Source organism: Musa acuminata, chromosome BXJ2-7, assembly GCF_036884655.1.
Source record: "Musa acuminata AAA Group cultivar baxijiao chromosome BXJ2-7, Cavendish_Baxijiao_AAA, whole genome shotgun sequence".
Lineage (NCBI taxonomy): Eukaryota > Viridiplantae > Streptophyta > Magnoliopsida > Zingiberales > Musaceae > Musa > Musa acuminata.
The window spans coordinates 32590446-32614159 of NC_088344.1; the positions used below are offsets into that span (position 1 = coordinate 32590446).

Sequence of the window (23714 nt, forward strand, 5' to 3'; positions counted from 1 at the left end):
GTCCCAAGAAACGATCTTGACCGTCCATTTCAGTACACACAGTTTGTTAAGTGTCTTTAGCAGAATTGTGTATAGACCCCTCTGTTGTTAGTAATTGTTATATGTATCCCTCTAAACCTTTACTTTAACATATGTATTTCTAAAATAATATAGATGTACATATGGCATTATAATTAATATTTTAAATGATATTAGTGTCTTTGAGAAATTCATTATGAAGGTAAAGATTTTATTTTTTTGTAATTTAAGTTGGCAGATACAATTATAGTTAGAAGTAGTTAATTAAATTTCTGAATGGATACTATTTGGAAGTATATAAACTCTATTAAAATATGTATTTGCTAGATTTCTATTTAAAAATTTTACAATAATAGATATATAAAGAACCATTTTTTCTTAAATACATGCAGTTCTTTGATCAATCAAACTTTGGGAGAATAATAAAATAGTTTTATAGAAGAAACTTTGAGTCAGTCAAATCTTGCCTTCATGATTTATTCTTTAAAAAATAATAATTTATTATTGGAGGAAAAAAATGATGACATCCTTGAATTTTCCATATAATTTTTTAACATATTTTAAAAATTAATTAAAATTGGGTGCATATCAATTTTCCATCATAGATCGTATGTTTATATATTAGGAAGTGAATTTTCCATAATTAAAATTCTTTATCTAATATATTTTCTTTATCTAATATATCAATAGAATTCAGAGATTATTTTGCCATTATTTAGGGTTTTTGTCTTTGGTTTTCCATATATTTTTTTTTTATCAACATTTTCACAAGCATCATTTGAACAACATAAAGCAGTCTTGAGGATGGTGGTATTTGCAGAAATTAACAAGATAGATAGCATAATTAAGAGGAAAGATTCTGATTCCTGTGAACCTCAATTGTTTTATGATGGCTAGTAGCACCAACTGAAAAAGATTTCATGTTTTCCATATGTTTGATTTATTGTTCTTTATCAGTCAACAAGGATCTACCTCAAGTCCTTGTGTGTTGACCTCATTTGTTTTACCTTCTCATTTGTGGGTTGACCTCAAGTGTTGCTCAAAATAGGGAGGAGTTCACCCCTGCTAGTTCAACAAAAGAATGATTCTTCAGGTAGTCCATGAGGCAAAATACCCTGTAATATTAGGTAAAATAACCTCTCTAATTAAAAGTGGATCGGTCAGAACAAGAAATTTAACCAAAAACAGAAGGAAAAAGATTCTTAGTAATGAACAGGAGAAAATGTCTCAGCATTCATTCAGAAGTATTGAGTACAAATCATGGAAAACCATATGCAACTTGCAGTATGCAGCTTGATAGAAATTTGACAGTTGATACAAAATACCAGCTGCAAACACCAAACATTTAGAAAAACTGTAGACCCTCTCCTGACACAGCAGAGGTACTCAGTGGAGAAGCATTGCTAGAAGAAATCAAATTCAAGATAGTTATCAGATCCTTTCTGATTGATTGCAGGTGCAGATTTTTGGCTTGTTGATGCCATAGGCTGTGGGGACCTGTCGATCTCGACAGGTCTCGGGATTTCTGGGGGGCTTGCACACCGTATCAAGGCCCAATTTACGCCCTCGAAGAACGGATGCTGCTTTATCTCCGTAGCCCCACGCTTATATGCAAGCCTGTGCTGTGGCTCTTTCACGAGCAGTCCCCTTATCAGGTCCCTGGCAGAGAAGCTCACAATTGGGGAATCCGGAAAGCGCAATGGCTGCCCGATGACATTGAACAATGTGGCCCTATTACCTGATCCCTTGAATGGAGTTTTCCCGAACAAAAGCTCATACAGAAAGATGCCAAAGGTCCACCAGTCAACGGCACTCCCATGGCCCTCACCCTTGATGATCTCAGGGGCCAAGTACTCATGTGTACCCACAAACGACATTGAACGGGCATCTGTGGGTTCTGCTATGAGCTCAGGTAAGGGGCTAACCTGGTTCCCTATCTCGGTCTTAGATTTCCGGTCCTTCTTGGACTTGGAGGAGAAAAACCGAGGGCCAAGGCATGTCGTGGGAGCAATACAAGAAGGCTGGATACAGGAGGGTGGTTCGATGCAAGCAGGCTGGACACAGTAGACTGGGTTGTTCTTCCGTGATGATTCCGATTTTGGGTTGGAAGACTTGATCAGTGTGGGGCTAACTACACATCGAAGGGAAAGGTCAAAGTCAGAAAGCATGATGTGCCCATCCTCCCGAACAAGGACATTTTCTGGCTTGAGATCACGGTATATAATGCCAAGCATGTGCAGGTATTCTAGTGCTAGGAGGACTTCTGCTACATAGAACCTGCAATATCAATGTCAAGAAGAAACAATTATAAGTCGCAAGCAGATCAGTGTCAGCTCTTCTAGTACTACTAATTATGTCTAATGGAAAAAGAATTGTTAGTATGTCAACCACTGTCCTCCAGCACTATATGCCCTGCTTAATATTTCAAAATAAGGCATGCATAATTGCATAACTTCATCTAGAACCAATTTAGAAATATAACCAAAGCTTATTGGCTCTGCAATCATTTCTGTAATGTAGAAGTGGCACAGCAGATTATAAGTCAAACAACCGCCACCTAATTTAGATTTGGATTGGGTATCTAAGAACCAAGGCGGTTGGCCAGTTTAAAGAATGATTTTCTACATGATGACATGCTTCCAACAAAGGAGGTGGATGCCCATAACCAGATAGACATGTCATGGATGAGAACTTAACAATGTCAAAGAATCTCTCAATTAAACAAACCTGGGAATGCTCCATGAAGTTTTCCACAACACAATACGTGTGTTAGCCACTTCCAATATGTGAACCTTCATAAAAATTGACTGCTGAGCATTTTCTAGATCTTTAAATCTTTTTAATCCAACATGATTATGATTACAGTCATGACAATAGCAATATCAAATCATGAATAAGACCAAGAAAACCAATGAGCTTTGAAGTAAAACATCTGAATATGAAAGCCCTAAACTCGAACCATCTATACTGCAAAATTAACATGAAAAAAATGTATACAAGCATATACAGATTTTATATGAAAATGAAGAATCTTGAAAAGAATAACAAATAGTCTAAAAGCTGTAACTCAAGTGCTTATAGGAAAGTGAAGTATAGGACTTACTTCACTGCTTGTTCAGAAAAATATTTCCCTGGTTGCCTCTGCCGAAGGGTGTGCAAGTCTCCTCCCGGGCAGAACTCCATCACCAGACAGGAGAATTTATCAGTTTCAAAGTGGGTATATAGCGTCGGAAGAAATGGATGATCCAGACATTGTAATATCTCCCTCTCTGTCTGAGCTCTTAGAAGCTTTTTACGACTAGCCAATGATCCCTTGTCCATGACCTTCATTGCAAAATAACTTTTTGTGCCGCTTAACTCTGATAGATAAACACTACCAATGTCACCACATCCCAACCTCTTTAGCAGCCTAAAATGGCTTAAACCCAGAAATCCATCTCTAGCTCGTATCATTTGAATTGCTTCCCATCTTGAATCGTTTCCCTTATGGGGCTTAGTAATGCTGCTACTCAAGCTACTGCATGAGCTCTCATCACTGATATCACTGCTTGTACTAGGCCTGCACATGCTGCTTTTCCTGTTCTCAATAACATCAGCTTTGTCACTGATCTTAGCACCTTCACTAGCCCTTGTTATACTGCTGTCCTCAACACTAGCTTTAGCAGAAACAATACCATTATTTGCACCGTGTTCAGATTTCTTTTCTTGATCTCCATTTCCTTCCAAGATAATGGTCCCACTTGGTTCAATGGAATCGGCATGCTGTGTTGGTTGCTTCCAACCATCGGAAGATGGATTCATGTCATTGTTTTCTGAAGAAAGCATGACCGTAGAACGAACCTTATCTGTTATAGAATCAATAGTGTCCTTAAGCGAGTAGTTTGGTTCTTTATTCTCTGAAACTTCGGACAAAATATGCTTTGTCATGCTCTCGCCGACAGCTACCAAATTTTTTGATGCAGTAGGCTCTGATTTGCTTGGCTTTGCAACATGTTCAGTATGTGGAAAATTTGGCTTTACTTTCTGGTTCCCAGGTGTTTTAACTTGTTTCTCAGAGCGGTTACTTGAGGTAGCCTTTGAAGCCATTAATAACCCCTGTGTGTCGAACAAGGCCAAATTGACCAACAAATTACTACTCCATTTTTCCCAGAAAGAAAAAACTATTTGAAGCACTCCACCAAAGAACCAAAAATATTTTGCTCCATCACCAATAGATCTTCTCAAGCCAGGATCTGCCGTCATGACAATTACAGAAAGTTACCAAAAATTGCCAGAAATAACCATCTCATGCATTGCTCTTCAGCAACACAGATTTTTACAGGGAAGGTAAGTATTAAAATCATGATCTGCAAATGCAATGACATGGAGGAAGCATGAATGAGGTGACAAGATCACAAATAAGAGACTTGAGAAATCTGCTCTAGGAAAAAGGACGGGCAGAACATATAACCTACAGATTAAGAACATCTGAATCCAAACATAATATACATATCAAGATAAAGAAACAGTTCTCAAATACCAATCCACCTCACAATAGACGATGACCGATCAACACATTCCAAGGAAAGCCGGAATGCCAAGATCTAAGAGCAAAATCAGAAAGGTCCATTAACTTGTCATCTTAACTGGAATGCAATTCAAAGAAGCTTCATATAGTAGAACATTGAGACCTCCCAAAGCTACTTAAAGACATTGGTCCACAAGAGGGCACCAACCTCTACATAATAGCGAAAGGACTGAATAAAAGATCACACAAAAGCACTTAAAGATACAAACTTTCCACAACAGCGAGGATGGTGGACCATAACCCACCTTAAAGCAAATAACTTTTTTTCTGCGAGGGGAAGAAGAAGAAGTAGATGCAGCATTAACACCTTTCTAAGCGAAAACTCCAATATCTCAAAAGTACCAGTAAAATGTTTGGAATCATGAATCAAGAACCAAGGATCATTCCAGCCGCAAAAATCGCAACTTCTGCTCATTATAAAATATCAGATCCTCGGAATAGCAAGATGAAGGACTTTTCAGTAAACAGAAAGAAAACAATGAATGCTTCCCATGAAATCTTCGTCCATTAGTCCTAGAGCAGGTCCGATCCACCCAAACCGAAGACAACACGTAGATTTAGGATGCCAGAGAAAGAAGAAAAAGAGACAGAAAGGAGAAAACAACAAATGAAAATGGCGAGATGCAAGAATTCAACCAGAAGTGAGAGGGAAAGAGCCCAAAGTCATACCTTGCTCCCAAAGATCACAACTTTAGAGCTTTCAGTGTGCGGATGTTGGATGGCTCCGCCTGGCATCCACGACTGAGGGGAAGCAGCAAGGGGAGGAGGGGAAGTTTGCTGAAGAAAACTAAAGGGAGACAGCAAAAGGGATTTTTTATTTGGAAAGTGTTTGGGGCTGCTTCCTTGTGGTGGCTTTGGATGTGTGTTTGTGGGTGTGCAGATGTGCATGGAAGAGGGAGAACGGTCAAAGCAAAAGCTACAGCTTTTTGTGATTCCATTAGCTCCCTCTCTCACCTATCTCAATGCCCCTTCAGTTTTACCACCCAAACCCCAAGTATTCAGGCGCCGTTCCCAACACCAAGAGTTCCCCCAAGTTCCATAAACACCCTCCCACCCTCCTGTGACTCTTTGATTGGCTCCTCAAAGACCCCCATCTTTTAGCCATTTGGAAATGATAGAAACACCCTTCAATCCCAGCTTGTCCCGAATCCCCGACCCCATTGCATGTTTTGGATCAGAACAAGAGGGATGTACACTATATATACTCTCACCTGTGCCGTTCGAATCCGATTCAAGAGCTTGGCACCGTGACGATCATGGCTCTGCCATGAACCTGCATTTCTCAGAGTGAGCTTCCCTTCTTTTCAAAATGTGGACCTTTCTTGTAGAGTTTAGCTAGCAGCAAGATTCGAGGTGGGATCCCAGGCTGACAGAGCAGCATCGATGGCGTGCCCGTCCATCAATGGAACAGTGCTGGACTCTCACCAAGTTGTGGAGGAAGTACAGGAGAGATATGCTCAGAATATGCCTCCAGATATCCACAGTCACTGTCAAGTTTACTCACTAACAGTGCTCATTGCCTCTGCTGCTGATGACAACAAAAGATGGCCACAATTAGGAGACTTTTCAGGTGTACTCTTCAGGATTCACACTCTTGTTTCCTTTTGACCACACTGAAGATCTTCAATTCAAGCATGTCACAGTCAACAGCAGCAGCAGTAATGAACCAGCCCTCAGCTTCACGAGTGTGATTCCTCAGGATGATGGTACCCAATTATTTGACCAAAGTAATTGGTAGGAGATCACATCTTTTCCAAGATGAGTCGCAGCAGCAATCTCATAGGCTTAGTTATTCTATACCGATGGTCATTTATTCATGCCTGCTAGGCTAAGTTGCCTTCAACCCAAGCATCATGAATTGCTTTATGGTGTTCACAGTCATCTGCCATGGAGATCTTTATCAGGCTAAAGTAGGATAATCCATGCTTAATAAAACCCATACTAGGAAGGGATAGATCAGATCATCATGTCTACAACAAGGTCTTCTAGAGAGCAAGTGCAGTGCTGTCATTGATCCATTGATTAAGATAACAAAACAAAACCTCATGAAGCCTATGCATAGGGAGATGAGCTGAAGCACATGGGTCTCGTCTTGTTGGGCATCTCCTAAACCTCACCCAGCACTGTAAAAGCTCCAAAATTTGTGCCATAAAATAACTCTCTTTGTGTGCTACCTGCAGGAGGCATGTGCACTGCATATGCTGCACTGCAGCAGCACTCTGGAAATGGCTCTTCCAAGTAAAGACTTTGGATTGTGAACGAGAGACAAAGAGCCTTCTGAGAATACATTGCAAGGTGACTCAGTTCCTGTAAGATGATGCAACCATGAAACTTTGCTGAAGCCTAAATGGATGTGTGATGCTTGATTAAGTTTCTCCTACACCCAAATCACAATCAAGGCATGCTCCAGTCCTCTTGCAGGATGAGACTATGAAAGCATAAACTAGTTCTTGGGATTGGCACCATTAACTGTTAGGTTAGGACAGCAATGCATGCTGACCAAGGTTATGATGGAGAAAGCTCACAGTAATTGTTTAAGTGGAAGATGCTACCATTGAAGTTGCCAGACATTGACAGAAGACTTCTCAGGAGGATCAATTAGATAGATTCTGGCATATGCATGATAAAATAATAATAATAATAATAATAATAATATAAGGAGAGGAGGCCATCATGCAAATTAAACAAGCTCAGCAAGCTGCAAACAGCCAATGTCTCAAGACAAGATTGGAGGATCCAATGAAGCACTCTTTTGAAGTGCTTGCATGTTCTTATGAGAATAATATCTTCATTACTGTGGCTTCTTTTCTCCAGTCAAATCCAAATTTAAGTGGCTGATACTGATGCACGTTGCTGGACATAAGAGGCTATGACTTGTGGCAATCAAACGTGATTTGGCATACAAGTGCAGAGACTAATGAATTCTCTGAGGATTATCTAAAGAGTTCAGTCTTTGTGCTTTAATTTTCTTTTTCGCTGCCCCTCAATGGAGATTAAAAAGAGATTCACATATCTTAAAACAATAACACTTTCTCACGATGGAGCTTATTGTATCACTCCCTTCAAACCAATAATGGAACTGAATTTTGATGTGTTGTAGCTTAGCATTGCTGTAGATATAATCCATGAAATGGAAAACAGATGCGTACCCTAACAAGTGTTAACCATAAAAATCAGCATGGTGGTACAAAGATCACTATGTTGTTTCCAATAACAAGCATAAACAATCTTAGAACAAGAAATATTACAAATAAGAGGAATACCACATTTAGGCAACCAGTATAACTCAATTCAGTCAAAATTTGCTCCATTCACCACCAGACTTGTCCATCAAATGCAACTCGGTATGTGCCATAAAGGCACACCAATCACTGATTGTTCCATGGTGTGAAGAAATGACAGGCACAATTAAACATAAGATCCCCATCTTAAGCAGCCGTTATAGCTCCTCATATCAGTCTAAACTTGCTTGCGTCATTTACCAAATTCGTTAGTTCATCTTGCTATTCCCAGGCTGAGTTCTGTAGACAGCTAGTAAACCACCACCATATTATCGGGTTTCCTTCGGCTTTCTCTTTTTCAGGGCCTTCCTTCTCTTTTCTCTGTCATCAATAAACATACAGTTTCAAAACAACATCAATGTAACTAGGAACAAAACTCACTATTCTTGCTACTCAATAGTTGGTATATCTTGATTCACAAAGAAAATGTCATTGCAGGTTCAGTGAAGCCTTACCTTGAGTCAGTGACTTTCTCTTTAGATGAAAGCTTCCGTTTTTTCCCTGCCTGGTTCTTAGATGAAGTTGATATTACTCCACTCTGGACACCACTCTTAGATTCTCTATTTTTCTTCCCTGCATGTTTTGGTATTTTAAGCTGTTCAGGGTTCCCATTTGGGGTTTCTTGAGAATCCTTGTTGCCATCAATAACAGCTGCTTCATTTTCCACTTCTGAAGTTTGGTTGGGTTGAGAAGCTGCTGCTGGTTTGGAATTGCTCAACTTTTTCAACTGTAAATAGCAATGATGAAATTACGGAGTCATGTTCCAAAATCATGGAGTTTCAACCTATATCACCATTGCTTATGACACATAACTCATGACAAACATTTAAAGTTTGGTTTAACTAGAACCCAATTTGTTGAACTCTTAAGCCCAAGACAAAGGGCTGGGATGGAAGATGTAAATAGTAAAGCATTTACGATAAGGTTTTAGTGTATGCACATCGATATATGAAAATACTATATCACAAGGAACAATGGCTGGACTTGTAAAAAATCTCAGGGGATCAAAGAAAAATTGGACAAGAATTTTATGATATGACACAGTAAGCCTACAGGCAGAGATCAAGAACCCCAAGAAAAATTCCACTACTAAGAATTTGAAAGGTGATTCTATCATAATAAGATCAAAACCAATGGCACCACAGATGGGCATGTAAACGTATATAGTAAAGTGCACAACATATTGATAGATGGGCTTTCAAGCTAATAAACCATTTTCTTCACTCATAGTATTGATAAGCACAAAAGCAATTTAGATTCTGCATGTTTCTTCATTTTACCAGACAACTGTTTCAGATGTTAATCACTATCTTGTCAATTGTAATGCCACCTACTGTAAGTCGTTATATTGTAAGAAAACACTTCAGCTCTAAATCATCAAGAAAGCATCACAGTGAAAACATGTTGCAAGATAAAAATGTACCTTTGCAACAAAAAATCCTTCCATATTGTTTACATGTGGATAAAACCGCCTTGTTTTCTCCAATGATGGATGAAAGCGATGTTCCCTGAATCGTATGAATCTGAACAAATACTCATTAGAATAAAACTGACTGTTCTAGACTGCCATTCAAGCAAACATTAAACATTTATTTGAACATACCCTGGGCGACCAAAGTCCAATCCACATGGCACGACTTTCACATCTCTCTTTTTCAGCGCATAATCTATAATTGCCTCGTTCTACAAATAGAATGGAATAGAAAGATAAAAATCAGCAGATGAATATTTAAATGAATCTCTTTAACCATTCAATGCTTCACAAACCTCATGAATCAACATGGAGCAGGTTGAATATACTATATAACCGCCTGTCTTCGAATTAGCATCTACTAGATCAATTGCTGCTAAAATAAGTTGCTGCAAGAGATTGGCTACTTTAGACAATCATTCAGTATCATGCAATATGATCCAAACACTAAGAATATTAAGCATCCAATTCATATAAATCAATGAACACTTAAATAACATTATCAGCCAGAAATTAAATAAAATTGCAGTAGCCAAAAGGGGGAAACTATCAAGTTTTCAGGGAAAAAAAGATTTTGCAAAGGTCAGATTGTTGTAACATGAGAAAAGGTAAATTTACAAGGCAGAGAGACATTCATCAACTTCATGTCAGTCAAACCATGCTTATACGTGTTCCACTAATGAACAGGCAAAGATAATATTTGTGGTGCACTTCTCAGGAGCACAGGCAACTTACGGTTAGAGCTTAGAAGTCTAAAAAACCAATGATTTTGCTTTTTAAAAAAAAGCACACAAATTCTGTAAGAAATGTGAAGAGAATCACATTGTTTCCTTTAGAGGCCACTGAAGGTGTTTTAGTTGAACATTAGTCAAATATCAAGAAATATCTAAATGTCCCTAGCAAAAAGGATCATTTTAGCATTCCAAGTTCAAAAAAGTAGGAAAAGAAAAGAAAAAGAGGACGGGCTACAAAGTTGATGTCAGGCTTATGTGTGTACTGGCATCGTCAAGCATGTTCATGTAAATTTTATTTGGTGAATAGAAGTTATAAGTTCTTGATATATTTTAGTGATACAACTTTAAATCTCATAATACAATAATTTTTTTTCAGACTCCAGATAAGTTCCACAGAGTTTAAGAAAAACCTTTATAATAGCCCATCCAAGAAAAAGGTATACATTTCAGAATCATCCATCTTGCTTGCTATAAAGTAAGGTCTATATATTCATTCGTTTTCAGTAATTGATACAAAATTAGAATCTGTTATCCACTGAAGTGAACATGAATGCATTAAACTAAGTATCAGCAAACCCTTTGCAGACGACAACATTATCCCCCATAAGATGACCAGACTCAAAAACCAAGAAAAAAGAGATACTAGCAGAAGTGACATTTACCTTTTGCACAAAGGCATGGGTCTGTACATCTTCAATGGTCTTGGATGTTTTAATAGATTGTTCTTTTGAGATAACCTTTAACCAAGAATATAGTAAATCAGTATCTGGTGATTTACTTCATAAGAAACATGTCATCCAACTGTGCTAGCAGAACAAAAGAATGATGCACTCGTCTTACCCCAGTTCCAGTGCAGGGAGCATCCAACAATACTCTATCAACAGAATTAAGTCCAAAAACTTTCGGTAGCTGGGATTAACAGACAGACACAACAACATGAAGGATGTTCAATTTCATAAGCACTTTGATAGTAAGCAATACATATTTAAAATATCATACTTCAAATATAACAGAAACAAGACATCCAAAATATTAAAGGTTTCGGCTTGGAGAAAACAATCAATGTGGAAAATTGACTATAGGTGTTAACTGATGAATCATGTAAAAAAATGATCATATGAGATCATATGCTTTATCATAACTAACCTCCTTCCCATCATAGTTGCATATTATTGTATTAGTAACACCCATACGATGTATATTAGCTGATAGTGATTTGAGCCTGGTCTCTTTGAATTCATTTGCATAGATTATTCCTGAAAACATCAAAGTGAATCAACTTATAAATATTACAAAATTCAGTAGTTTGCCTTGGAAGCGACAACAAAATAAAAGAACACATCAATTAAAGAATTGACAACTCAAAATACCACAATAAAAAGTTTAACCACCAAAGAGCACCTAGCACACTTTTTTAAAGTTAATAGCCATGTGTAACAGAGTGATATATCATGATCTAACATCGCCATACTTTGTCATGACATCATGGTTGATGCAGTATCTAAAACTCTTAAAATATCTTGTTTTTTAAAAATCAATGTCTGAGTCCATTATAATATGCTTGATTATCAGTATCACACAAATAAACAATCCAATTTCAGCCAAATTTGTTGTTTTATCTACAGGAACTGATTGGAATTAAACAATCAATCAAATTCAACTCAGGTAGGCCGATTTTGACCAATAGTGGAGACCATCAATATCTTTATTGCTATGGATAAGTTAATAAATCTTCTTTATAGTTTCTTATTCAATAAGATAGAGAGATCGATGAAGATATTATTCATAGAATAAAAACAAGATAGTTAAAATGGTGTGAGGCATCAGAGTCTTGTGTGAACATCGGATACCCTTGAAATTAAGAGAAAAAATTTGTAAAACAGTTGTGAGATCAACAATGCTTTATCGATCTAAGTGTTAGATAGTTAAGAAATAACATATATAAAAAGTTTATATTTTCGAGATGAGAATGTCGGAATGGATGTATAGAGTTACTAAGAAAGATAGGAAAAGAAATATATTTATTTGTGAACAACTAGGTATTGCTTCGATAGATGATAAGATGAGAAAAACTTGTTTAAGATGATATAAGCATGTGCTTACGAGACCTCCGAATGTGATAATCAGAAGACAAAAAATGATTAATGTTAGTGGTACAAGGAAGTAGAGGAAGACCTAAAAAGACTTTAATAGAAACTATAAATAAAGACTTAAGTACTCTGAACTTAAATAAACATGTGATTTTTTACAAATATCAATGATGACAAATGATCCATGTAGCCGATCATAAATAGTTGACACTTATAATATGTTCTATTTATTTCATGCAATTTTTTATCTTTTATATTTCAATTCCATATTTCTTTTGGAAAGTTAATATCTTAAATTATATTCATGACCAATATAGATTCTACTAATATAATCCATTTGATCCCAATCATTATATTAAAGCAAGAAAACCATCCACATCTTCTACTCATGGTCATTTAAGTTAAACGAGAGTCAAGTTCGTAAAAGATAAATGTCATTGAAATGACTTTTCATACCCAAAATGTGCCTTTAAAAAAACCAAAATTGTGTACCTTCCAATTTCTCCAATATTTTTATGGGCTTTCTCCATTTTGACAAAGTTTGGCATAAATAAATCATGAGAAAGAAAAAACTTTTCTCTTAAAACAAGAAAATTATAAAGAAAAAAATACAAATAAAACAATAATAAGTCAGTTCTAAACTCTTTGGTTAGCCTACACTGATCCCCTTTTGATACATTGAGACATCAAATATGTTTTTTATTAACTGTTTCTAATATATTTGGTCTCCATCAACTACTCCTTGCATCACTAATATAAATTGATTCATTACACTCAGCAAGTGCATTTACAGCTACTCGTTGAATACGTACACTATGCGGTTTTCCGTTGTTTGACACTCAAACTTACACTATCCGTAATTTTTCATATATGCAAACACTACTTAGTCAACAGTTTCTGATAATCCTGTGCATCAATCTTCATCTCAAGCATAAAAAAAGTGATCTAAAGCATTGAATTAAGTCATATGAACACAAACAAGAAACATTAGTGAAAAGGTGAAGATGATAAAAATATTGAGAACATGCAAACTAATCAAGTAGAGCATATTGTGCTTACCTGTATTCTTCATGAGGGCTGCAATGTATGTAGTTTTACCACCTGGAGCAGCACTGAAGAACAAAAGGTGCTATTAGGAAAAAGAGTATTGAAAAACAAAGAGAACCAAACATTCAACGTCAACAGAGAAAGTAATAGCATCCAATATTTTGTCACTGACACAAGGCATTGGATCACTTGCATGTCGCAACTCAATCAACATAGCTCAACAAAGTATCAAAGAATTATCTGATAACGTGAAAGCACTTGCATTTCAAACTTACAACTTATAAGGTACAAAATTTTTCAGCATAAGATATTAGACAAACAAACAGAGCTGAATATTCAAGATCAACAAAGAAAGCAACGGCATCCAATATCGTGTCACTAACACAAGGCATTAGATCACTTGCACGTTGCAACTCAAACAGCATAGTTCAAAAAGGTTTCAAAGAATTATCTGATAATGCGAAAGCACTTGCACTTCAAACTTGACATTTATAATGTCCAAAATATTTCAGCATAAGATAGACTCTTCCTGATTTTCTTCTAGATGACATCATGTACTCCCATGCCTATGGATTAGTAAAAAAGAAGTATTCACAACCATATATAATAGTTTCTACTTTATAACAGCACTACTCAGACCGTGAAGGTTTATGTCCAGCATCCAGACAGAGTCCATCTTAGCAAAAAAAAATTTCTTAGGTATTTCCAACTTAGTTTTAATAGAACAAATTGGAAAAGTTTCGATGAAACACTACTGCTGCTAGTTAAGTCAAGAACCTTTTTTTTATAACAGAATAAATCAGCATTCAATTCCAGCTAACCAAATTTTATCACAACAAAATATCCAAGTCCTTCAAACATTTTTTGAGGAGTACTAGTAGATAGGGAGGAAGCAGGCCTCCTCCTTCATCTACTTGTCTTTTGTTTTTCTTTTCTCCCTTTTCTTTCTCTCTTCTTATGTTTCTCCTTATTATTATTAATCGACCACAACCACTTCTTTGCATTTAGTATTAATCACATTTAGCATATTAAGTGGTCAAACTGTAGACATCATATGATAAGTAAATTGTCTAGGCATCACTCAGTAATTCAAATTTTTATTTAGCTTAATATCTGGTGCATCTATGCAGCTGATAATTTGAACAATTCATCAACTGAAATGACTGAAAGTAAAAAGGCACAAAAAATACTTTCCAAACACATGACTAACAGTACTTACGCCATATCAACAATTCGTTCCTTTTCTTGAGGAGCAAGCGCCATAACTGGTAAAAAGGAACTTGCAGCTTGTTTCTGCATACATAGTGAACATCAAAAAATCTAACAAGAAAATATATAAACACAATCAATGGGCTTAGCAAGGAAAACAAAGGTCATAACATTCTTACCATGTAGTGACCAGCCAAATACTCTGGTGTTGCGCCAATAGGCACTTGAGAATCATATACAACTAACCCCACCTGTCATATTCAATCACACATATATCTTCAAAATTTCAAAGACAAACTACAAGGAAAATGTTTAAGAAACAATAAACCAAAATTACCTTTGACCACTTGCCAATTGGGTCTAAATTCACACCCCTGTTAATTAGAACTCCAGCGAGATCACGTCTACGAGTCTGTTGACCAAAAAGTTAGAAGCACGCAGGGTCCATGCACATAATAACCAAATATTCAAAAAAAGAAGAAACTTGTAGAAATATAATCTGTTCACCAAGTAATAACCATGGTGGCATAGTACATCCTTAAGGGAAAAAAATGGATAAAATTCTAGTCACCTTTAGAGTATTTGTACGCAGACATTCAGGTCTACCCTTTTCAAAAGCCTCAAGTAGCTCAATAAGTTCAACAGCTGGGAATATCTGAAAAGACAAAATTAAGCAAGTATAAGAAACAATAACTCAATGGTGCATAAGACCATTAAAAGAAATAGGGTAAGAAAAACAATTGCATTGCCTCAATAAAAGCCTCTATTAGAAATTCATTATAGCCATAATAAGACATTAAATCTGCCTTAAGCTGATTGACATAATCCTTCCTTGAAGCACCCTCCTGCCTCAGACTGTTGAAATTAGATAGCACACGAACAACTGTCAAGAGAAGCAAAGACAAGAACAATGTATCTTTAAGTACCATAGAAGTAATTAAAGAATGCAACCTTGAACGAATGACAAATATGAATGACTGCAATAGCTCAAGGACTAGGGAAACAAGACTACGCACTCTCATTGATCCGCCTACGAATGTTCTGCAAATTGGGCGGCTGACGAGCTTCATCTTCAAGTTCCTGTAACATTAGTCATGCTTCAGTAAAAGAGCAAGCTTTCCCAGAAACACGAGCAGAAGATAGAAAGTTATTAAACGTAAAAAAGGAGCAAATTTTGGATAAAGCTGACCTCTTTGGTGGGCAATCTGAACTCATCCGACTCTTCCTTTATATTAAGCCTTAATTCCTCTTCCGCCTCCTCCTCCGCCCTGGACTTGGCTTCGTCTAAGGCTCTCGATTTTGCCTCCAGATCAGACTCATCTGAATCCGAGCCCGACCCCGACCCCGGCTCTTCCGTTTCCTCTGAAACGCGAGCAGAAACATCAGAAAACCCAAAATATCAAGCCCAACGATCACCACGATAAGAAACCTAAAAGAAAGACAAATCGGCGGTGAAAAGCACCGTTATCGCTGCCGCCAAGGAAATCGTCGGTAAACGGTTCGCCATCCGAAGAGGCATCTGATGGAGACTCATCGTCTTCAACATCCGACGATTGGCTGCGGTCGTCCTCCTCCATCTCTTCCTCGGAGCCTGGGTCGAATTCGAGGGCATCGATATCCTTAGAAGCAAGCTCCTTCTCATCTCTTTGACTCTTCTTGTTCTTCTTCTTCATGAGGTTAGGGCTGGCCGACTTGACGGCCTTCCGCTGCGCCCGAGAAGCCATAGGCAATCAAGGGAAGGGAAAAAGAGAGAGCACGGATGAGTGATGAAACCCTAGGGTTTAAGAGCGAAGGGTCCGGGTTCCTCCTTTCGCATTCGCAAGAGCGGACGACGTAAATATACTCGCGCCCATGTACCCCAGTCACGACGGCTGAGCCGAGGCTTTATTATGAGGGTCCCACAACGCCTCTTGGACTGAATCCAACTCAAGGGTTCGTGGAATACGGGTTCGGGTTCTTTCTCGCTACTCGCAAGAGCCGACGGCGTAAACATACTCGCGAAACCGCACCCAATGTGACGTCTTGAGAGACACCGAGCGTCATATGTGGGACGCATTACCGCCTCTAGACGGGTACATCGTATGGGTGGTGTGGAGTGGGGTCGGGTAGAAAAAGTGATTTTGCGAAACAATAGCCCAATGGGCGATTATATTATGACCGATAGGTTTGAGATGAGTATAAATACTTCGAATCAAGGTTTAGACAAAATTTGAATGCTTGGATAGTGAATCGATTAGAGAAGGGGACAAAGAACACATGATTTCTAGATTAAGAGAGGCTCATCGATGCATAATTATATCTCCTAACTCTATTTTGGATTAAGATTACAGATGACCGATCAACATAATGATATATCGAAAGTTCGATCAGGTCATCCTAAAGTCCTATAGTTTTTTTTTTAGCAAAAGAAAATTTTAAGCGATAAATTAAACCAAAACATCAACGTTGGCATCAGAGCAAACCAAAAAGTCAAGATTGATCATGACTGTTTATGTCAGTGATTTCTGTTGAATTTAGCAAGAACTGCACACTCCTATCTATAACTTGAAAGACTGATACGAATTCTGCATATTGAGGAAGCAAAAAAGCAAATACGATAAATAGAAACATCTCCACAGTTGACTTTATAGTCGTACCAAAAAGAAAGGTTGAGCTCATCTTTGGCATCAAGAAAAGGAATACTGCAAGGCAAGCAGGTTTTGCAGTTAAACCACCTTGTCGATAAACTATAGTAAGGCAAAGGTAAAGGCATTGCATTCTCAGAGCATGTTTCATGAGCAAGAAAGCCAAGCTTAATAACCAGAAGCCATAGCTTGGAAAGGTATATTTACAAGTTAAAAGTAGATTATCCTCCGAGCCTCTTGTTACATATACACTTCCCTTTCACAAGTGAATATAGATACAAGGTGATATCTCCCTTCCACAACAGAAGAATAAAAAAGAGTTTTGGATATAGACACATCTGAAATAAAAGCCAAACCTGGAAGCAAGACACCACAACCGCAGAGTGCAGAAAGGTCATTGCGTACCAACTGGTCCTTAGATGAGTCCGAAAAAAAAGGAAGTGTTAGAAGGATTAGTGTAGATGAACATAAGTAGTGGCTCTTAGATGGACCGATCAAACACTCTGGTTATCCAAAATTGTAGCACATATATGCACCAGCCACCATGCAGGGAAAAAATGGACAACATGTGCAAGATTAATGTGGCCATCTTACAACGGAAAATTTGTAGATGGAGTTACCTCTGAAGCTTACGAGAAGTAATTCCAATTCCAATTTATTCAGTTGCCAATCAAATTGCCTTTCTTATTTTCCTTTTCATTCCTTATAACGGGCGATGGGCAGCCAATCTCAATTTTTGGTTTCTCGAAAGCTTAATATCATAGTAGGCAAAATGCTGCTGTACTCAACAGCTTCTTGTTTCGGAAAGTGGATCATAGTCATAAGCTTCACCGGCCTTGACAAACCGCCCCTTCACCCTTCGTCTGACATCTGCTCTAGCTTTGCGTGAAGCATACCTGATTTTTTTCTCAAACCTGAAAGAGGAGAAACTGAGAATTTAGTCACATATGCTCCCTGAATAATTACAAGTAGACTCTAAATCTAGATCTTTATGTACACAAAGTTCATATATAATTGGATACAACCACGAATCCAAGGTTATAGAATCCTGCAGAACAAGCAGCAGACAAGAGCTTGAATTTTACACGGCAAAGTGGACATAGGTGCTTTTGAGAGTATTTTTGGCACAAAGATGCGTTTTCTTTTGGGCATCCAGAGACAAGTTGGAAGTGATAACTAGGAAAGGCCCTATTCTCACTAGCAGGATGAAGCAGACTGATAAAATTTTATCCTATGGTCTAATCCACGCTCCTCCACATCTTCAATATCTTGAAACTCAGAATTACTGGGGGTTATTAGACAGTATATACATACAAATATCATATATATGATATTTTTTTCTCACTAGTAGTTGCCCAAGATCAACACAAACTCATGCTGATTGATCTAGCATTTAAGCATTACCACCCTTTGTTGCATTTAAATGCACCATCCTAGAAAGGGAAATATATTTTAATTGCACAAAGAAGTTTGTCTATACGGTTCAATGACCAGGAATTCAAAAGTGTATATTTAGAGAAATGGTTGTGCCGGCTTTGGCACATAGCATCAGCAAACAATACAAATCCATGACAGATTGGCTGTTTCAGTGACTCGAACCTTGGTCTCCCAAGTTGCAAAGGAGCAACCTTACCGACCAGCATGGTAATCGAATAATAGGTGTTCAATTAACAGATAAAGGCATATAAATTCTTTGGAAGTCTGCTTTGAGACTCATGATCTGAACTTACTTGCGAGTTTTCTTCTTTTCCTTGTAACGGATGAGAGCACTTTCCCTGTTAGATGTAGGCAATGAAGAGCTTCCTGGACCAGCATGGTAACAAGAAGGCTCACCTGTTAGAAGCATTCCCGACATTCCACAATCTTGATATTCTCCTGCACTGCTTTCACCAGTCACACCAGAAAAGGAAAATGATAGAGTGGACTGCACCTGGCGTCCTGGTAAAGCCAGGCTAGAATCTGCATTTCCTTCTGGATTTGACATTGCAGGATCAGCAGATACTGCATTACCGCATGTTGCTTGTGTTTGTTTAACCTGCCCATCAGATGATTCTTGAGAATGATATTGAGGACAGCACTAATAATTCTTAGTTCAAATGAATTGAATAAAAAGAAACATGAGCAAGAAAGAGCACTAAAATTTAATTAGTTCACGCAGAAATGACAGATAAAAGCAAGTATCACGCTTGATAAGTTTTTAATCAAGTAGCACATTCTTGCATTTGGATGAGTTTTGCAGGATAGCAGAGGGTGGGTAATTAAGAACCACTCGCTTCATTGAATTTTCTTTTTCTTCTTTTTCAGCTGCTGGCAGCAATAGGTCAGTCAAGACTGGTTGAAATTGGCTAATTCCAGCTGATTCTGATCAAGTTCCAGGCTCTTCAGCCATCTATATTATAATTCAGCCAAGAATCAGATGTTCTCTGCCAGGTTCTAATCCTCGCTGACCAATCCGGTTGGGATCATACAATTAGGCAAACCATGACTTTAATATTAGGAAAAGAAGTTTGTCATCATGATAAAAAAAATAAATAGTAACTCGAGTTAAATCAAGATGAACTTACTGTTCTAAGAGTACCAGGGTAGGTAGAATATGTCCATACAAACTGAAACCTATATGTCAGAGATTTAATTCAATAAATATTTATCTGGTTTGTAATTATTCAACCATGACATTTATCCCTACCCCAGATACCAGTTCCATCAAAGCTCAAAATTCCTTTTATGAGTTAAGCATTCAAAAGCTAATGAGAACTTATATTTGAAATAGGACCAAACCTAATAGTTGTATTCTACAAGACAAACAACTAAGCATTGGTCCCCAATGCATGGCAACAAGCTAAACATTACATAGGCAATTCGTAAATCTAACATGCAATGAATAAAGGAGCTGGAGCATATGAATGACACAATTTCATTCAATAACTAAGAATTCAAGTTATGATTTTTCACTTTGCAATGTGCTACAACAGCGGAAAAAGCTACATGATATACCTCTTCGGCAGATTCACCATGGCAAATGGAATTAGTAGCAGAGTTTTCCTTCATGTCAAAAAAACTATCAATTCCAGCATCATCAAAAAGATCCCCTGTTTGGTTGTGTGATGCACCAAAGAGTTCTTCATAATTCTCGAATGTCATGTCTACATCGCCCATTGTGAAACCTTCATAGAAATCATCTTTACAGAAATCAACATCATCTGTCCTGGGACAACTTGTCTGGACACAGTCAAACAATTTAAAGTGATTAGCAGTCGCATTAGTAAAAAGTTCTTTTAGGTATGCTCGATGACAATTCAAAAGAGCAATCATTGTCTTGAAGTTCACAGAGACTGTTGATAACTGCACTGGTTTTTTCATAATTTAAAGCTATACAACTTTCTTGGCGAGAATGTGTATTGTGTCACAAAATAAAACAGAAGATGATAGCCACGTATTCAAATAAAAGGTTCTGTAATAACTATCTAGAAGATTAACAATAAGCCAGATCTCAATAACATCATTGTAGCATTCATTATAAAGCAGCACAGAGACTATCTCATATGACTCCTCCATAGTGTTCAGAGAAAGGGCACACAACTTCTATATATTTATCACGAAAAATCCTTAATAATGGTTTGCCCAAAAAGAATAAACTTGACTCTCAAATTGTGGAAAGAAGTTCCATTAGAAAGCATAGGAGTTTGCATTCCACAAAAAAGTGCAATAAATTTGCATCTCAATAAATTCAAATTTTGAAGCTACTAATATGCACTAAAAAAATCTGATGTACCTTGGGTGTAGTTGAATCCATTGAACCAGCTGGTCGATTAGCACTACATGACATAGCATTTAATCCAGATGCTGAAGATGACTCCACCCAGGGATTGGCCTTCTCAACTGCTTTTATATCATTCATCTTCCCAGTGCTGCCGAGATTGGCAGTACTGCTGTCCTCTGGAGGTCCCCAACAATTGGTAACACTGTTCTCATTGATAGTCATCAATCCTTTCTCAAAATCAGGTTCTTCCATATCAGGAAATTCAAAGAAGGACCAGATTCTAGAAAATTCTGTTGCTGATGGGCAGCCTGAGTAGCAGTTGATAGTCTGCCTCTTGTGTTCTGAAGTCAATGCCAACCCATCATGACCATTCCAATCACAGTTTTGGCAAAGCGAAGCATTTTCTTCTATGCACCTTACTATAGCAGGTTGGGTAGTGCATCTGTCACATAAAAGTGTACGCGAGTGCCGCCGAGAAAGTGCATTTGCAGAATGAATATTACGGTCACATGACAAGCATAAGGAAGCAGCATCAGACCTGCAGTAGACCACAGATCTTTGCTCCATGCAGAAATCACAAAGACGGCCCATGCTAGTTCAATGGACAAAAGATAGCTGAACAAATCAACACAGTGAGCCTCTAGAACAGTTCCTGTAATATACAACACAAGCTCCTCCTTCTCCAAGAGACTTCATAAGTGCAAAAGCCACTAACGTCCACATGCCAAAGAAAAGGAATAATAATCAAAGATTAGAATGACATGCCTATAAAGTAAAGAATATAATGGGCTTTAATAAACTAAATCGTTCTATATAAAACAATTGCCTAAATCATGAAAACGTAAATTCACGATGCACCAGGGAAGTTCTATAAGCATTTAAAGAGTAATACGGCCGCAATGACTAACATGAGTACAACTCTAGCCATCACCTAGGTAGGCTGGAGGTTGAGCATCTGGAAGGCTTCCGTTTGGTCAGAGTTTCTAACATTAGGTTTAATGCCTAATTCATCCGAATCTTCAAAGCAAATATAAACAGATATATACAGCTCTTCAATTTTACAATTAATTAGTTATTGTCTGTCATCTAGACATTTTCCAATAATCGGACGTGAGCATCCAACAGACTATTTCATAGCCCAGAAGTTTCCATGGCATAAATTTTCCTTCAACTGAGTCCTAAACAGAGGAAAAAGTCTAAAATGAAAATAGAAGTTTAAGTCAAATCAAGTTGAAGGAGAAATTTCATATTATATAAGTCGTTAATACCATCTCCAGTATCTTAATGGACTTAGATAACCTCTCTTACCTAAAATAGCAACCTTTTCTTGGATCATTCTCTGCCAATAATTTTCGTAGAAAGGAGAAGCTATATCCACATACTATTAACAAACTGATCTAAAGTGTATATACTGTTCTCTCACGTTTATATAAAATCCAAACATTTTACGGCAGGAAGAAGTATCAAATCTCATGATGAACTTCAAAAAAAAAAAGAAAAAGAAGAAGCAATACTCTAATTTGAACCCCCAATTAAAAAGAAAAAAAAGATTTTCTGCAACAATCAAACTGTATCGAGATTCAAAACCAAAGAAAGATAGAGAAAACATATCTGTTCCCTTTCAAGATCAAATCTTTGCTAAAACGCCTCAGTATAAAATAATAACCCGAGACATCACTAACTCTATGTAGCTACAGCGGCTAAAATCAAATCCAACGTCAAAAGAAGATATGTAAATCTATAATCAATCATTACCGATCCCGAACGGCCTTCGCGAACCGCAAGCTCCCTTCCTCCGTGGCAAGAAGCAGAGAAACCCTAGCGTAGGATGAGCGATTTGAGGAGACCCGATTCCTTTTGGGGGGAGTAATTTAGATAGAGATGAGCAGATGAGACGAGCCTGTGGGACTAAAAACAAGGGGAGGCCTAATGGGGGGCCCGCTGGGACCCTCGAAAAGTGCAACGCCGTTGCACTTTTCGGTGGCATTGATGTAATAACATTATTCGTTTATAGGCCTAACAGTAACTTTTCGTCCACGTACGTTCGACACGAAGCCACGACCAGCTGTGTACCGTAACCGTTGTCGATGGTTGATTACCGTAATACCCTCACAGGTTAACGAAACTATCCGGACTGCCCCTGACTCTCAAAACTGACACTGCGGGCCCACTCGTCGATGATGATCCAATCAACGAGCAGCAGTCGCTGTGACGGCGGGTACCGCTCTCTGTAGGGCGATGCCTGTGACTTTGGTCGCTCATTCCTTGAGATTGTCGAAGCCAAACATGGCCGGCCGGGATCGATCTACTCGGGAGCCGCGACGGAATCGTCAACGCGTGGAACACGCGCCGAGCGATGTCAACCGTCGGATGATCTGCCTACGGCGGTGATTTCGACATCGGAAACGCGTGCCGCGTTGCCCTATCTGGAAGGAGGGACGGAGCACGGGGGATGCTTCGAGCTTTCATAAGCTTGCACACACCGGGCGCCGAGAGCCGATCACGGCGGTCAGATAAAGATCCGACGGCTCCGAGGAAAAGACCGGCGTGCGAAAGGGGCGAGACAGTACTTTCGCCGCGCCGTCCTGTCGTAGGTATCGCACGAACCGCTGCCGACACGTGACGGGGAAGACGGTGGGACCCGCGCGATTGGAAGCATGAGCTGGCAGTGTTATCCGTAAAGCATCGAAAAGTGCGCTTTACTGGACACGTGTCAGCAGGACAGTAGCTGCTATGGTGCGGACCAATCGGACAAGCGCGGTGGCCAACGATTGGACGGCACGTGTGGTTGTGAACCAGCTTCGCGGAGATTCACGCAACTTTTGATGGGTGACCGAACCCACAAAGTTAGATGCTTTGGATTCTTGGGAATAAGATTTATGCTCGGGGAATAATACATGCTTTACGATGCAT

The 23714-nt window shown here is 38.3% G+C and overlaps 3 protein-coding genes across 5 annotated transcripts; all 3 read right to left on the reverse strand.

Annotated features, from left to right (window-relative positions):
* Nucleotides 1-1205: 1205 nt before the first annotated feature.
* LOC135584600 (serine/threonine-protein kinase D6PK-like) lies at nucleotides 1206-5595 on the reverse strand. Of its 3 annotated transcripts, none has more exons than XM_065118052.1 (3): nucleotides 5255-5595; nucleotides 3122-4364; nucleotides 1206-2295 (listed from the first exon to the last, which is right to left on the reverse strand). In XM_065118052.1, exons 2-3 carry the CDS (start codon nucleotides 4258-4260, stop codon nucleotides 1422-1424), a joined length of 2013 nt encoding a protein of 670 aa, XP_064974124.1. In that variant the 5' UTR covers nucleotides 4261-4364; nucleotides 5255-5595; the 3' UTR covers nucleotides 1206-1421. The 3 variants fall into 3 exon arrangements, with proteins under 3 accessions (XP_064974124.1, XP_064974125.1, XP_064974126.1); XM_065118053.1 differs by having other exon boundaries at nucleotides 3122-4250; nucleotides 5255-5593; XM_065118054.1 differs by lacking the exon at nucleotides 5255-5595 and adding an exon at nucleotides 4546-4699 and having other exon boundaries at nucleotides 3122-4250.
* A 2136-nt stretch (nucleotides 5596-7731) lies between these two features.
* Nucleotides 7732-16221, reverse strand: LOC135617632 (26S rRNA (cytosine-C(5))-methyltransferase NOP2B-like). Its single transcript, XM_065118055.1, has 17 exons — nucleotides 15880-16221; nucleotides 15607-15779; nucleotides 15434-15497; nucleotides 15167-15300; nucleotides 14989-15072; nucleotides 14755-14829; nucleotides 14597-14668; nucleotides 14428-14501; nucleotides 13221-13273; nucleotides 11218-11327; nucleotides 10912-10980; nucleotides 10734-10808; nucleotides 9634-9726; nucleotides 9470-9549; nucleotides 9290-9389; nucleotides 8322-8593; nucleotides 7732-8187 (listed from the first exon to the last, which is right to left on the reverse strand). The coding sequence occupies exons 1-17, from the start codon at nucleotides 16139-16141 to the stop codon at nucleotides 8136-8138; spliced, it is 1842 nt and encodes a 613-aa protein (XP_064974127.1). The 5' UTR covers nucleotides 16142-16221; the 3' UTR covers nucleotides 7732-8135.
* A 988-nt stretch (nucleotides 16222-17209) lies between these two features.
* On the reverse strand, nucleotides 17210-22788 carry LOC135617633 (zinc finger protein CONSTANS-LIKE 10-like). Its single transcript, XM_065118056.1, has 5 exons — nucleotides 22557-22788; nucleotides 20814-21511; nucleotides 20036-20260; nucleotides 18772-19076; nucleotides 17210-17955 (listed from the first exon to the last, which is right to left on the reverse strand). Exons 2-5 carry the CDS (start codon nucleotides 21390-21392, stop codon nucleotides 17826-17828), a joined length of 1239 nt encoding a protein of 412 aa, XP_064974128.1. The 5' UTR covers nucleotides 21393-21511; nucleotides 22557-22788; the 3' UTR covers nucleotides 17210-17825.
* Nucleotides 22789-23714: the final 926 nt, after the last annotated feature.

Excerpts from the sequence above, each read along its gene's own strand:
- LOC135584600 (XM_065118052.1), bottom strand. The coding sequence starts at position 4,260 with ATGACGGCAGATCCTGGCTTGAGAAGATCTATTGGTGATGGAGCAAAA. Across the intron at positions 2,296-3,121 it reads TTTTCTGAACAAGCAGTGAA|GTTCTATGTAGCAGAAGTCC; the intron begins GTAAGTCCTATA and ends TTGATATTGCAG.
- LOC135617632 (XM_065118055.1), bottom strand. The coding sequence starts at position 16,141 with ATGGCTTCTCGGGCGCAGCGGAAGGCCGTCAAGTCGGCCAGCCCTAAC. Across the intron at positions 15,073-15,166 it reads TAATAGAGGCTTTTATTGAG|ATATTCCCAGCTGTTGAACT; the intron begins GCAATGCAATTG and ends TTGTCTTTTCAG. Across the intron at positions 14,502-14,596 it reads ATTTGGCTGGTCACTACATG|AAACAAGCTGCAAGTTCCTT; the intron begins GTAAGAATGTTA and ends CTATGTATGCAG.
- LOC135617633 (XM_065118056.1), bottom strand. The coding sequence starts at position 21,392 with ATGGGCCGTCTTTGTGATTTCTGCATGGAGCAAAGATCTGTGGTCTAC. Across the intron at positions 20,261-20,813 it reads TGGATTCAACTACACCCAAG|ACAAGTTGTCCCAGGACAGA; the intron begins GTACATCAGATT and ends GACTGTGTCCAG. Across the intron at positions 17,956-18,771 it reads GAAAAGAAGAAAACTCGCAA|GTTTGAGAAAAAAATCAGGT; the intron begins GTAAGTTCAGAT and ends CTCCTCTTTCAG.